The sequence below is a fragment of the Astatotilapia calliptera genome, chromosome 7, assembly GCF_964374335.1.
Source record: "Astatotilapia calliptera chromosome 7, fAstCal68.1, whole genome shotgun sequence".
NCBI classification, from domain to species: domain Eukaryota; kingdom Metazoa; phylum Chordata; class Actinopteri; order Cichliformes; family Cichlidae; genus Astatotilapia; species Astatotilapia calliptera.
Window position 1 is genome coordinate 13,243,621 of NC_137428.1, and position 15,832 is coordinate 13,259,452.

Below are 15,832 nucleotides of genomic sequence, written 5' to 3' on the forward strand. Positions count from 1 at the left end.
GGAGATGAGTACATGGCACCTGACCATACTCAAGCCCGCAAAAATATTTGGAAAGTCCAAGACAATGACTTTGATGGAGACTTGCCTCCTTTTCTAGGAGAGTGGAAATTGAATGTGGAGGGGAAGGATCTCATAGATTTCTTCAGACATCTGTTTCCAGCAGATCTAATTGATAATATAACATACAACACCAACTTGTATGGGAAAGAACTGTCAGTAACAGGAGAAGAGATTCACCCTCCAGCAATGCAAAAGAGGAAGACCCAGTGGGACCCCACAACCCGTGAAGCGGAGAGCAGTCACCAAAGTAGCCTGTGAGGTCAGGTTTGCCACAGGATATCACTGGCCCCAACTGACCGAGGTGAAAAATGCAAACAGATGCCATGATGTTGCGTGCACACGGAAGACCAAATACATCTGCATGCAATGCTGTGTGCCATTGTGCCCTGGATGCTTTGCAAACTTTCGCACAGCCTAGCTGTGATGAACATAGAAGTGTTCGGAGATGCAGAGACTAAGATGTCAGTTTGTGTTTTCTTCCAGCATGCTAATAAGGGCTTGGTAATCCTGTCCTGCATCATTATAGAACTGTGTAGACTCAAAAATGTTTCTCTTGTTGGAGATAGTTTGCCATATTCAGGTGTAGGATTCACAGCTAGGACTGTTGATTGGTTTTGTTATTTACGTCTAAACATTGGGGCCTTATGAGTTGAAAGTTCCAAAAAAAATTGCTGAGATGTTTTTCAAAGGATACAAGCAAACAAGTGTTTGTATATTTACAATAGAACACAAGGTAATTAATTTTTACAGTAAATTCACAGTATTTCATGCTAAGTGCTCGGGTGCATGTAGTCCACTGGAGTGGACAAGTTTATAACTTTATAAAAAAAACTTATTTTTGGAAAAAAAAGAGTTGGACATTTTTTTTCATGTCCTGAGAAGAATAAAAGCACTTAAGAAAAAAATCTTGACCAAGGCTTTCATAATTCATGCATCAGAGGGCTTTAGAGCCCCCGAGAGCAGCCATTTGGCTTTTCTACCTTTAAAACTCGCCTTCCAGCCAAATGGCTGGTAGGTGTTTAGCTAGGCTTTAGCTTCAGCCAAGTGGAAGCTAAATTGTCTTGTCATTCATATGTAAATTAGGTTGTTACCTGAGAATTCTGGAGGGGAGTGGGGGTGTGTGAATGAGGGGGTGGGGGAGCTGCTAAAAGCTGTGAACTTCCTTTTGTGTTCGTCTTGATGCATTCTCAATCATCCAGGGAAATAAATCTCCAAAAGTCACCAACTTGGAGTGGTTAGTTTGCCATCTTAGGGAGAAATCAACACACATGGGTGTATTTCCTTTGTTGCTGAGATTTATTGATAAAAACAGTACAAAAAACCAACCATTTGTACACATATTTACAAATAATAATAAAAAGTGAGTGAGTACATTTCAACATTTTCAGCAATCACTCACAATCCTGGCACTGCCATGGTATCTGTAGTCTGCATTTACCACATGTGTATCTGTAGCAGTGAACACATCGCACAGTGGCATGATTGTTCTTGCATTTGTGTTTGACCTGACACATGGCTCTTTTTCCAGGGCTAGGTGTGGAGGGTTGTGTCCAAAGCAACTGTTCTTTTCTTGCCTTCTTCCCAGCTTCCCAACACTACCAAAAGGAAGCCAAACACTGTCACCCTTTACAACAAAACAAAGTGTGGCGTGGATGTGATGGACCAGATGGTTCGGGAGTACACTGTCTGCAGAGGAACACGGCGCTGGCCAGTTGCCGTGTTTTACAACATGATTGACATGGCAGCACTGAATGCACATGTGCTGTATCAAGCATACACCGGGACGAAGGAAAGACGGGTGGACTTCCTGGTGGAGCTTGCAAGAGAGTTGGCTCACTCTCATGTAGCTGGGAAGAAGGCAAGAAAAGAACAGTTGCTTTGGACACAACCCTCCACACCTAGCCCTGGAAAAAGAGCCATGTGTCAGGTCAAACACAAATGCAAGAACAATCATGCCACTGTGCGATGTGTTCACTGCTACAGATACACATGTGGTAAATGCAGACTACAGATACCATGGCAGTGCCAGGATTGTGAGTGATTGCTGAAAATGTTGAAATGTACTCACTCACTTTTTATTATTATTTGTAAATATGTGTACAAATGGTTGGTTTTTTGTACTGTTTTTATCAATAAATCTCAGCAACAAAGGAAATACACCCATGTGTGTTGATTTCTCCCTAAGATGGCAAACTAACCACTCCAAGTTGGTGACTTTTGGAGATTTATTTCCCTGGATGATTGAGAATGCATCAAGATGAACACAAAAGGAAGTTCACAGCTTTTAGCAGCTCCCCCACCCCCTCATTCACACACCCCCACTCCCCTCCAGAATTCCCAGATAACAACCTAATTTACATATGAATGACTAGACAATTTAGCTTCCACTTGGCTGAAGCTAAAGCCTAGCTAAAAGCCTACCAGCCATTTGGCTGGAAGGCGAGTTTTAAAGGTAGAAAGGTAGAAGGCTGGGCAGTGCTGCTCTCGGGGGACTCTAAGTGCTAGACAGGTAAAGCCGTCTGGTGCTGGTTTAGCTCAGTGGTTGAGCTGGTAACCATATGTTACATGGCCTGAGTGGAGCAATGCAGGATTGAGTCTGACCTGCCGCCCTGTGCTGCATGGCTTTCCCATCTCTTAATAATAATACATTTTATTTAAAGGCGCCTTTTAAAATACCCAAGGACACTATACAGAACAAATGAGACAGGCATAAAAACAGGAAATAAACACACTCTTGCTCTACAGCAGGTAAGTTTTATGCTACATGCCCTTCCTGATGCAACCAAGGGAAATTTGAATCGCTGGCTGGAATTAAACTAAAAACCTTTCCCTTACAAGGAAATATCTAAACCACTGCAGTATGGAGCCATTAGAAAGATCAAGTCGTATACAGATGAAAATACATAAATTACAATATTTTATAACATTGTAAAAGAGTGAAAACTCTTGTCACTTCATACCTGGCCTGCTGGATGCCCCCCACCCATTCATTGCAGTCCAACTCATCCTCTGTTCGCATCTCTAGAGGTTTCTGCCCATCGTGGCCAAAATTGACCATGAAGTAGTACTATGTGAAAGAAAAGAGACAAAAAGTAATGTGACTTCATGCTTGGAAAAAAGATCTCTAATCTTAGGTCAGAGTATTTTTTTCAACAGGTTTATTCAGGCTTACAATCTAGACAATGACAGAATTATTATATGTTTTTAACTCAAGTTTAATGAAACTACATTAATGTATGTGTGCAACATACAGTCCAAATCAAAAGATTAAGACCACTTGAAAAATGGAAAAAGAAATACTATTTTGCGTGATTGGATCTTAACAAGGTTCCAAGTAGAGCTTCAACATGCAACAAGAAGAAATGGGAGCGACGCACTTTTAATTTCCCTTTTTAATTTCCCTTTTTAATTTCACTTGTCTCGTGAATTCTTGCTTGATGTCATTTTTTGTTGCTATTATCTTTTGTTTGTTAAAGGTCTAGTGTTGGACACATAAATAATTCAGTGACAAGGCCAGGAAACAGTCCAGATTTCAATCCAGCTGAAACTCTATGGTGGAAATCGAAAGAAATTGTCTTTGACAAGAGTCCTATAAAGCTGATTTCTCAAAAGAGAAAACTAGAACCAGCTTAAATATTATTTTTTATCAGTAAGTAAATGCCTCAAAAAGCCACTTTCCTTGTATGTCTCAAAAATTAGAGTTTTTGTGTCAAATCTGTTATTTGTTTATTGGCTACAAAGTAGAAAAGATGAATGAACATCCTCCAGCTGCGGTGATAAATTCCATAATTTAAGCCAATTGTTATACACCTTGTATACACGGACTAATGAAAATAACTGTTGGCTGCAGCCCTAAGGAACATCCACACTTGGTTCACATTTTCATATTCAGCTTCCTCGTCAGAGTTCTTGCCCCAAGTAACAGCACAAAGAGCACAAGTAACACTAAAATAGCACACAGAAAACAGACCTGCTTCCTCATGAGTGGAGGTGATAATTGCAAGAGTACAAGGACTCCACTTCAAAATGAGAATTAGTGCAAATAATACGAAGTACATACAGATGCACTTACACACATGCATCTGTAAAGATGAGGACAAAATGATTAGTATCCTCCTAAGACCTGAACGCTTCCACAGCATGCATTTTTAATTTTACTTTGCTATTTGGGCTGATTGGCACCTGATGAATGTAAAAACAAAGAATTACCACTTCTTTTTTTTAACCTAATTTTTCTTTCTGAGAAAAATGAGATCTACATATGAGGACATTCGTTTTAAATTTTGATAGAACAGTGGCAGTATAATGTCCTCGTAAGTGGATATCAGGCCCTTGTAGAGAAAAATTAAGTATTTTTGTCTGGACATTCCAAAATGTCCACATCCCAATAGGAGGGTATTACCCCTAGTTTTGTCAAAATTTTCAACAAGGGCAATTCTAAACATACTAGTTTTCTTTAAAGTATTCTTATTATTGTTATTATTGTTATTATTATTATTTCAGAAAAAAATTACTAGGGTCAACATTTTTAGCCCATGAAAATCTTTTCTGTGCAATGATGTTCTTTAGCTTGGTTATCTCCACACACAGTGTAAAACTTCAGCAAGAGTTGTCACTTAAGAAAGCCACACAGTACAGAACTCTCCTGGAAGAGGTTTGGAGTAAAAGATTGCAAAGAATCAGGAAAGAAAACTAGAGAAAAATGTGTCTTAAGACCCTTAGAACAACTCCCAAGACTCGAGCAAATGAATGAGAAAGTCGGGAATTGTATTCTCAAAGAAGACAATCCCTAGAAACCTACACAGGAATGGCTGCACAGAACAGAAAACTACACTTCAAAAGTATTTCTTATCCATTTACTAGATGCCTATGTTCAAATTATGTGATTTGCACAAAGGCGTTGACAAGGCTTGTACTTCTAGAGACGGGCAAAGATAAAGTTGCAAAATTATACCATGACACCAATGAGTACTTTTCATGAACATGGGCGTAATTTTCACTGGCAGCATGGTGGCACGGTGGTTAGCATTGTTGCCACACAGCAAGAAGGTCCTGAGTTCAATTCCACCACCAGGTCTTTCTGTGTGGAGTTTGCATGTTCTCCCCGTGTTTGCGTGGGTTCCCTCCGGGTACTCTCCCACCGTCCAAAGACATGCGGCTTGTGGGGATAGGTTGATTGGATAATCCAAATTGTCACTACGTGTGAATGGTTGTCTGTCCCTGTGTGTTGGCCCTGTGACAGACTGGCGACCTGTCCAGGGTGTACCCCGCCTCTCGCCCTATGATAGCTGGGATAGGCTCCAATGCCCCCCGTGACCCTGAAAAGGAGAAGCGGATGGATGAATGGACCTGGTGTCCACATATACGGACATCACATTTTTGGTTATTTAAACCCGAATACTCAATTTTGCTCTACAAGGGCCTGATATCCACTTACGAGGACATTATACTGCCACTGTTCTATCAAAATTTTAAACGAATATCCTCATATGTGGATGTCATTTTTATTAGAAACAAAAAGTGGGTAAAAGAAAAAATCTGGTAATTCTTTGTTTTTACATTCATTGGGCCCCAATCAGCCCAAATATCAAAGAGAAATTCAAAATGCATGCTGTGGAAGAGTTCGGGTCTTAGGAGGTTAAATAAAATATGAAGTAGAAAAATGCAAATATAAAAACAAAGCCAGCTGTGTTAAAGCAAAACTATATCAAGCTAAATCGTTTCAAGGCTGAACAAGGTAATCATAAACCCACTTCAACTTCTGGTTTTTAGTCATTTTACTTAGTGCTATTTAGTGCTTCTGCAGCAATTGTGGCAGCCAGCATGACTGCCGAGGACACTCAGCAGATGAGCCTGTGCATGTAAAACTTTGGGAGCGCCATGTATCTTTAAAATTAAAAAAAACAAACGGTCATTGTAGCGGGGCGTGGCCTGTGGTGCCGTGCTCTTGGGTGCAAGGAAGGCAGACGCACCTGCACGGCATCCACAATCATGCCCCGCCATCATATGGGACTGCGTCCTGACTCGGGTTTGGTGGTGTTGATGTGGATGTGCACAAAACAATAAAAATGTACAGAACACAACTGGGTTGGATGTTCACAGTGGTGCCAAAACCCAGGACGGGAGGCACGGCAGACCCAGGACTGGGCCAGCAGAATGAGGAGCTGGCCAGAATGGTGGCCGAGCTGGCGGCCACGCAGCAGTAGCAGGTGGTGGTGGTAGCACGCCGTTGGCAGGAAGAGGGGCTAGGGATGCCAACGGTCCGGGCCGATTCTCTCTCCCGCTCGCGGGGGGAGGGGAGCAGGATCAGCCGGATGGCTCACTGGCCTGGCGATGGGGGTATGTGGCGGGGCGTGGCCTGTGGTGCTGTGCAGGGAAGGTGGACGCACCTGCACGGCTTCCACAATCATGCCTCGCCATCTGAAATATGGGACTGGGTCCTGACTGGGTTGGTGGTGTTGATGTGCACAGAACAATAAAAATGTACAGTACACAACTGGGTCATGTTCACAGTCATTCATTTGTTTGTGAAGCTAGTTTTACAGCAAGGTCTTAATGGAAAATTTCAAAAATAAATAGAAATTTGTTAAGGATTCTGTGAGCTCACAATCAACTATCCTGTGAGGTCGCTGAGCCCCTTCTGCATTTAGAGAAAATGTCTCCAGGTTTTCTCCCACTTTGCCTCTGCAATCTAAGGCTGAGATCTTTGCAGTTTTAGAACTCTGATCACATTTTTCTGAGTATAATCTGGATGTATGATTATAATTATGCACATGGTTTTTGCTGATTTTTTCTTTACATTAGCATTAGCTGGCCGTCCAGTTGATATAGATTGCTGCTGCCTCTGCGGTAAAAGACTGCCTAACTTCTCATTTTAAAGCCAATTTGTTCTCTTTTTGTGTCGTTTCTGAAGACAACAATACCACCATTGACTCCTAAGCTTATGAATATGCTGTAATATTTAAGCTCAGTAGGGACTTCTACTTCTATATATTGCAGGCTAAATCTATTTTTTACAAGTACTTATCGTGTTTAAGTTCACTGGGGCATTTGACAAGGGTATACATAATTTAGCAAAGACACAAATACAAATCCTGACTCCACCTGTTCCACTTTATGCATGAATACAAGATTCTAATCCCTTTAAATCATAGTGAAAATTCATCCCATATCACATTTTCAAATTTCATATTTCATTTACAAGTTTGTTTGTTTTTTAAAAATGCACTAAGTAAAGTATGACAAGAATGAGCCCATCATCAAATACTCAAAAAGCAGTCACCAGTAACTCAGTGCATGTTTCAGTCCTTTTTTTTTTCATTTGTCATATCGTTGTCCCTTCAGCTGTTTGCTAAACCATACTAATGAGGTTAGCACGTGTAACAAGGAACAGCAGTTCATCAAGACTTGGATTTCATAATACACCAAACTCCTTTGCATGGCAGTTTTAGGAGTACTTATCCATTTAAAAGCAAAAGACACACAAAAATAACCTTACAGTAACCTGAAAACTTTAGCATGTCTCTAACTACCTTAGCTAAACCCTGTATTTCAACATTTCACATAAAATAACTTGTATTGTTGCATTTGTCATAAAAAAATAATTAAAACTGAGCTTTAACACACACCCCTGCGTTATATTTTACGGTCTTACCAATGTTCCACACTGGTAAGCTCATAAACATAAGGGACCCTACGGGCTCAGGAGGAAAAAAAATACAACAAAACGTTTAAAAAAAGAATTATCCAGGAGTGACACAAACTTTCAATAGGCAATATGTTAAAAGTAGAAACTGCAGAGGTGCATTCACATGACAAACTCTGTTTTTATTTAATAAATTAATATGAATTCAAAATAAATTGCTGTTTTTTCTCAAGGACAACTTAACCCAATACGACTGCAGAAATTTGAACATGGTTATGCACTAATTTTCCAGGAAAATTACTATTTTATTAATTCAGAGAAATACGATAGATTTTCTCTGAGGTCAGGCAGTAGAGATCATCTACCAATCCGGAGGTAGGAGATAAATCTCTGGCTCCTCCAGCCCATACATGGGTATGTTACTAAACTGAGTTGTATTTAAGTCATTATAGTCTGTATTTGCCAAACATTAAGTCCTTAACAAAGTCACAACCCTCTAATCCATGAGATATGGGTCAAATAAACATATAAATTACTTGCTGAATATCAGTTTTTTCCTTTCCTATGTCTGACAATATAGTTTGCTAAAAGGGTGCCACAGAGAGAAAGCAGGTCTGTATAGTAATGATGTAACAAAAAGCGGGTGAGGGACACTTGCTAGCGTGTGTCGGCTACAGACCAGAGAGGCTTAAGGGCTTGTTTGTGTGCGTTGGGGGGTAGGGTGGGGGTTACATAACCATCAAGGCTTGTGCAGCATCCTTGCATTGCTAATGCGGCTTCCCCGGTCACAAGCCTGCTTTAAGCACAAGGATAACAATAAGTGAGACGAACAGACGGACAGGGACAGACAGAGTGAGAAATAGGGAGCTGTAAGCTGCCTTGCCCTGCATCGAGCATCACCGCGTTCACTCACAAAAAAACACTTCATCAGTCTGCTATGCACAGATGCAAACATGAGAGCTCCCGCTTACAGCCAGGACCACTTTCAACACGACCTGACCTGCAGGACAATGGTGCTGTGTTACTTCCTTCGTCTCTCTGAGGACATAAGCTGCGGTCTGGGCTACTTTTTATACTATGCAATACATATTTGTGTGGTTTTCACTACAGTTATTTTCATGAATCATTGTCTTTAAATTATATAAAAAATATAATAGACATTAACTATATTATTAGGATGTCATTAAAATCTGTTTTTCAAAGATAATATCATCTGTGTATAAAGAGTATAAATAATTTTATTTAATGTGTAATTAAATAAAATGTCAATAAAATGTCAAGGTAATTACAAAAACACCTTTGGGACTGAGAAATTCACATGTACCCCACTCAATTCATTAAAAAGTGTTGAAATGAAGATGAAGCAGTGTGCTTGTGTCACACATGGAAGATTAAAGTAAATATTTAGTTGATCTGAGCTAAGGTAACTTCTTGTCTCATTTTTTGGCTAACATTTCAGCTGTCCCAGGTTGTAATAAGTAGCTGCTGTTTGTGAAGAGAGGCCTTCGTTAGTTAGAAAAGTGATTCATAAGCACTAATTCTAATAATAAGTCAGCTAAAGTGGTTATAAACTGGAAACCGGTCTCAGTGTTTAAACACTCACAGAAATAAAACACAACACAGTGTTTTTGTGACATTTAGCTTGTTTCTGAACTTAAACTGACATGAACAGGAGTTAGGAGTTATGATTGCTAAACTCAGTAATGCAACAATTATGAATGCTCAGAAAACTAGAAAATGGGAATATTTGATGATTTGTATTAGAAAAGACTACTAAAAAACTTGATCTCATGTTATTGCACTTTTTAATGCTATTAAATTAGCAAAAATGCACACTCATTAAATGATCAACCTACATTGTGGTTATAAAAATTACTGTTGAAATAGATCAAATAGATTTTCTATTAAAGCTCAGTTACAAACAGTTTCTCTATTCCCGAATGTCTGTCAGTATGAGTGGATCTCCCTAATATGGTCCACACAGTGCACTTCCATTTCTAAGAAGGAGCCAATCAAAAAAGGCAAGAGGAAAAGAAGAGTTGCGGGGCAGCACCCAAGCTTTGGTTATTTTGTACTCTGAATCATCCAAAGCTACCTTACTAGAATCCAAGAATAAAAATATTGAGGTAGAAATAAGCATTACAGATCAAGCATTATGATCAAACACAGGATTTACATCACAACTTCACTGTGCAAACACATACCAAGGAGGACTGTGCCATATTTAAAATACGTACATTGTTTTGGACTTTTTCACTTAACTTATTTTGAAGAAATTACACTAGGTTTTGTTGTTATTTGGTTACACGTGTACCATACTCATAGAAAGGCAGTAGAGTACAGTAAAAGGTAGTCTCCCAATAGCACAGGTAGCACTAGTGCGTAGCAGCATCCATGTGTGAGATGCAGTTGTGTTGACTTGGTATTCAGACAGTGACTGCAGGCAAAACAACGAGCAAGGATGCTATTCTTAGTCTAGCACAGCATCATCCTAGAGCAGTACCACATGTCGGATACAAACTCACAAACAGAAAGTATTACATATTCACAGCAGAATCAATTTTCATTATTTAAAAGCACACTAGTGTGATTTATCACATTTAGCCTTTAGCCTCAGTTAAATATCCTTTCAAGAAAACGTCCATATTTTCATATCTCTGATTGTGTAACGTCAAACTTACTGTATGTCCCATTTCACCAACTACCAACTTCATCACTATGGAAACACATCAGTCAAGTGGCACATAGGTGAGGCTATAATGGGCAGCAGCATTAGCATTAAGCATGGTGAGAAGGGGGAAGAAAAAAAAAGATCTTTTAGTTGCTTTATATTTTCCTACTACTAACTATAGTACAAACGGTTTTAGCAATTATTTTAATATTATTTGACAGTTCATTTTAGCCTCTTTCAGCTCATTGTTCTGATTTATATTGGTGATTCTAAATTGCCCACGAGTGCGCATGGTCTCTCTGTGTTAGCCCTGCAACCAACTGGCCACCTCTCCACGGTGTATCCTGTATGTGGCAGGAGTATCAGAACAGTTGAGACACATTTTTTCTAAACACCGTGTCTCCGTGGCTTTTAAACCCCAAAACAGGATGCCCCCAAAATTGGTCCCTGACATATGCCTGACATATAGACTTTAAATCACAAAAGAATACAACAATGAACACAACTCCCTTTGTGTGACTTGTTTAATAGGTTTCTCTTGAAATTTCTGCTGTTTAAATAGTGACAGAATTATTTACTAACTAAAACTGCTATACATAATTCTTACTAATGGTTCGTATGTTTTTATAAGCACTGTAAATGTTTGTATTTATTTAGTTAGTTAGTTAGTTAGTCAGTCAATAAAGTTAATAACTAACTTTAATGACGGTGTTCTTTCTCAACTTTTACTAAGTAATTCTTGTGAATGATGGTGTAACTTTTCATACCTAAAAATACTCACCATTTAATAGTGTTGCATAAGTATAGTTGAGCAACTGCCAGTTTTAAGACAAACCAGAAACGAATTATTTTATAAGTATATTTGAATGTAAACGTGTATGCATTGAGTACAAAAGGGACACAGTTTCGAATGAAAATACTTTTTAAGTATAATTAGGACATAACACTTCATTTTAAGCGCAAAAGCTTTAAACCTAAATTCATCAAAATTACCTGGTGGGATATTCCACCATAAGTTAAAGGTTGTATCATGAAGGATATCTAATTACCTTCTGAATTCCTGATAGCTAGAGTTTTGGGAGGGAAAATAAAGAAACGCTGAGCAAGACTCATGACACCGTGTATGTGTGGTGAGGACTTTTTAAAGGGACTCAAGAAAGACAGAAATGAAAGAGCAAAGAAAATTGACGGTTTTTCACGCTAAAAGCACGTTTACCGTGGGACGCACCTGCTGCTTCTCAATAGCATCCTTGCTGATGGCGGACACTTTGGACGCCGGCGCCCTCTCGCATGTGCATCCCTCCAGCAGGTATATACCTGAGGGCCGTGCGCTCTGGTCGTTCTCGAAGTAGAAGAGCACATTCTGGTAGAGGGCGAAGTACTTCTCAGCCCAGCGACTGTTCTCTGTGGTCTTCTTGCTCAGGTAGCCGCGCTTGGTCCCCTCTTTGCGCGCAACCACTGACAGATACAGAGCGTGGCCCTCATTGTACCGCACGCTCTTCTGCATTATGTTTACACTGAGTCCTGTCCTTATTTTGGTCCCAACTTCAAAGAGCAAACATATGTATCACATCACGCATCCTCGATATCGCTACCGTTATCTCTACCGGATGGATATTGAAGAGAAAGTGGTTAACATCTCAACTGCAGAAAAAGGTAATCCAGGTTTACCATGGCATAAAAAGTTGGAGAGTGCATCACTCTTACCAGACTGTCAAATACACGCTCCAGTGTCAGCTGAACCGTTGAAAAGCAGCACCGCTTCAACACATCTCCATGCTGCAAAGTTCGGACATGACCTAGAAAGCCAGTGTGTTTCTGTCCTGGTGGTTAAAAAAATGAGGAAAACGACGGAGTGTGTAGTACCGCCAACAACAGCACACAGAAATAGACTCAGTGAACAGACGGTGAAAACAGAATCACGACGGACATCAGCGCTAATCGGCTTTGACATCAACTTAGATCGCCGCAGCCCGCGCGCTGCTCTCTGAGCGCGGAGCCTCGCAGGAGTTCCATTTAAGCAGCGCAAACCAAAGTGCACCAAAGTTTACACACCCACAGTTTTACACAGCACACGTTTCGCTGTGAAAAAACAAAAAAAAAAAAGACGTCCCTGCTGAGGAGTATGGAACGCCAGGACTGCCATAATGAATTAATTAAATACACCATTAAATAATTAATTAAATGTGTCAATAATTAATTAAAATTGGAATTAATTAATTAAATAAATAGTTATGACACATGTAATTAATTAATTATTGACACATTTAATTAATTATTTATGTATTTCACATTTTAATTAATTATTGACACATTTAATTAATTATTGACACATTTAATTAATTATTTAATGATATATTTATTTATTTCATTTTGGCAGTCCTGACGCCTGGCTCTCGTCATGAAATAATTTTATCTGTCAGCCTCACCCATCAAACTCAGGGGGCGGGGTTAACGCTGCCCATGCAGCTTCTCTAACATTTGATTGGTTGCCGTGCAAAGTAAGTCAAAACAGGTCGATCCTAGATAATCGATTGCTTGTGTAGACTTGGGGCAGCCAGTTATCCCAGAATGCAGATCAAATCACAGGCAGCAATGGTGGTGGTGTAGTTTTAAAATACCCCGTTTTTCTGTCACCAGCTACACTTTTAACAGTGTTTTAGCCGCGAATGTCGCGCCGTATGTCTGGTCAGGTTGTCAACATAGAACATGTTTGCAAAAGTGCTCAGATGTTTTCAGAGATTTCACTAGCTCTGCTAACAGTTAGCATGCAGAGCGCACCGAGGGGGTACATTAACCGGTTTGTTTACATATTCCACTCTCCGTGTTCCACATGTTGCATTCGCAGATTCTCATTTTCACCGAACGATCGTCTCTTTCCGCCTGGTCTTGTGTCTCTGTGCTTCTGTAACATAAAGAACAAGCTGACATTTTTCTCACGAAACCAGCGATCAGCTCAGCAGACCCTCAGTTTACCTGCATGCATCCTCCTCCTCATCTGTCAGCTGTTTAACACCTGCTGCTAATTCAAGAAACACGCCTACGTTACCTGGTGATAGTCACAGTTTAACTGGGCAGCCGGTGCTCGATATAACGCAATGTCAGCGCATTTTTCTGCACAAGATAAGTAAATATAGTGTTTTCCCCGAGCGCAGAGCTGCTGGAGCTCGTTTCCTTACAGAGCACTTTATAGGCGAACAGCTTCATCAGCGGCTGATGTCCAATCACCAGCACACAGCTTTCAAACCTCAGCTGAGTTTTAGCTCTCAGTGGTTAAACGCTGGACTTCATTCACTCAGGTTCTGTCTGTCGGGTCACGTTTACTTCGCTGTTTTATTTACAACTGAGCAAATCGGTTTGGCTGAGGTTAAAGTTACGTTTCATAACTGCATAGTTTCACAGACGTTTAATGGTTCACTGGCACATGTGTTAGACTGAACTATCATCTAAATATCATCTGTTTTTTAATAGTTATTCAACTGTATTCTAAGCACCAGCTGTCTGTTAGAATGTGATTTTTTTTCTCTCTCTGTTGGCAGAGGTATAAAAATGCGCAGGAAAATCTGACGTGCATGGCGAACTTCACCGACGATATTTAAGGAGGAATAAACACACATCAAACATAAATGAACCATTTGTCTGTCTCCATAATTGAGAGCATTTTATCTTCTTATGTCAACACTCTCTCTCTCTCTCTCTCTCTTTTTTTTTTTTTTTTTTTTTTGCTTTTTCGGTCATGTTATGTTTACCTGTCAAAGGCTTGTTACAAACTATGAAACACATCGTGCAGACTTCTGGATGTTAGAAGAAAACGAATACTGCTCATGAATGAGACTAAAGGCAGGAAGGTGTCCTTTAAAACTAAACATGTTAATAGGACCTCCCTATTTATATCATAGTTTATGATATAGCGCGTGTATTTCAGTAATAGCCTGCTGAGGCCACTATACGTGCTGGCCTCATATCAAATGTGAAGGCAGACTGAGTCTATGTTTGACGTTTGTTTATATCTAATCTTCCTTTTCAAACATTTAAACAGCAGCGAGTCTGCAGCTGAGGGAATACAAATTCAAATTGTCGGAACAGGTTTGCTCGTTTCTTGGATTCATTTGGTGATTTATTAAATGTATAACTGTAATTCTAATCTGCTGCTGAGTCTCTTACACTTTTCTTTATGCTGTATATTTTCACGTCTCTGGAATAGTTGGCAGTTAGATAGTCAGCTGGGAAACTCATGGAGCTGAGGATATCGTGGATATGCTGACCTCGCTGCGTGGTGTACAGAGCGAGGTCAGCATGATTAATATTCACAATAAAAATATTAGCCGAACATCATGAAGTCTGTATGTGTTTCATAGTGTCGAACAACCTTTGTACAGTTAAAGCCAGCAGTTACTACATGACGGAAACACCAACGTTATCTCTTTTATGTGTTTATACACAGGTCACGCTGATTACTGAACAAAAACCCAAAGATCAGATGTTAAACAGATTTGCTCTCTCTCCTCCTTAAACATTGTGGCATGAATAAGGCACGGCGGGACCACAGAGCGACGTTCAGAGCCAACTTTATTTGATTCACATCACACCACACCACCACCAACCCCTGAGTCCCCGTGTTTTAACACGGCGGGCGTGATTGCGGATGCCGTGCAGGTGCGTCCGCACGGCCCCGCAGACCACGCCCCACCACATACCCCCATCGCCCGATTGAGGCCGGGGAGTGATCCGGCCAAACCTACTCCCCCCCGCGAACTGGGGCGAGACTCGGCCCCTACACATCGGCGCCCCAGCCCCCGACCAAGCGACGGGGAAGCGTCCGTTCTGGTGGCCGCCCGCGCATCCAGCGGCAACGGCGAAGCTGGTCCGGAGGTCGGCCGCGTAGCAAGCGGACACGGCCCCACCGGCATGGCCGTGTGCTCCTGCACACAGGCGGCTGGGCAGACGCCAGGCGCGCAGAATCGACTGGTGGCAGCGAGGCTGGACTAGCCAGCCCGCCGATCCCCGGCCTAGCGGGGCTGTCCCGCTCCTCTGCCTCCAACTCCGGCTGCACAGGCTGCCCTGGAGCAGGGACCTCCGTCTCCCCGCACAGCTGCTCCGCCACCGCCTCCGCCACTCCCGTTTGGAGCGGCTCCCCGCACTGCGCCTCCGCCCCCAGCAGGCACCGCCCCTCGCCCCCCTCCGGGTGGAGCGACTCCTCTGCCTCCGGCAGGTGTAGACCCTCGCCCGCCTCGTCCTCGGCCTCCGATTGGAGCGGCTCCTCCACCGCTCCCGGCAGGAGCAGCCCTTCACCCGGCTGCTGCTCCTCCTCCTCCGGCAGGCTCGGACCCCCGCGTGGCTCGTCCACCACCTCCGGCTGCCGAGGTGACCCACACGGCTCCTCCACTGTCCTCGAGACACACTTGTGGGGGTGGCGCCCAGGCCCAGAGCAGCGCTGCCAGCTCTGCCATCTTCCC

The 15,832-nt window shown here is 41.6% G+C and overlaps 1 protein-coding gene across 9 annotated transcripts in view; it reads right to left on the minus strand.

Moving 5' to 3' along the window:
• rasgrf2a (Ras protein-specific guanine nucleotide-releasing factor 2a) overlaps nucleotides 1–12,513 on the minus strand; it is a 51,107-nt gene extending 38,594 nt beyond the window's left edge. For 3 of the 9 annotated variants that reach the window (XR_013909950.1, XR_013909949.1, XM_080303483.1), the window contains exons 1-2: nucleotides 11,605–12,513; nucleotides 3,021–3,127 (exon numbers count right to left, since the gene is read on the minus strand). Coding sequence is in view for 7 of the 9 variants with exons in the window: in XM_080303483.1 (XP_080159609.1) it covers nucleotides 3,021–3,127; nucleotides 11,605–11,883 (386 nt within the window). In the remaining 2 variants the exon portion in view is untranslated. The remainder of the gene's footprint in view (nucleotides 1–3,020; nucleotides 3,128–11,604) is intronic. The other 6 variants (XM_080303481.1, XM_080303480.1, XM_080303479.1 and 3 more) reach the window with 2 other exon arrangements.
• Between the last annotated feature and the right edge of the window lie 3,319 nt (nucleotides 12,514–15,832).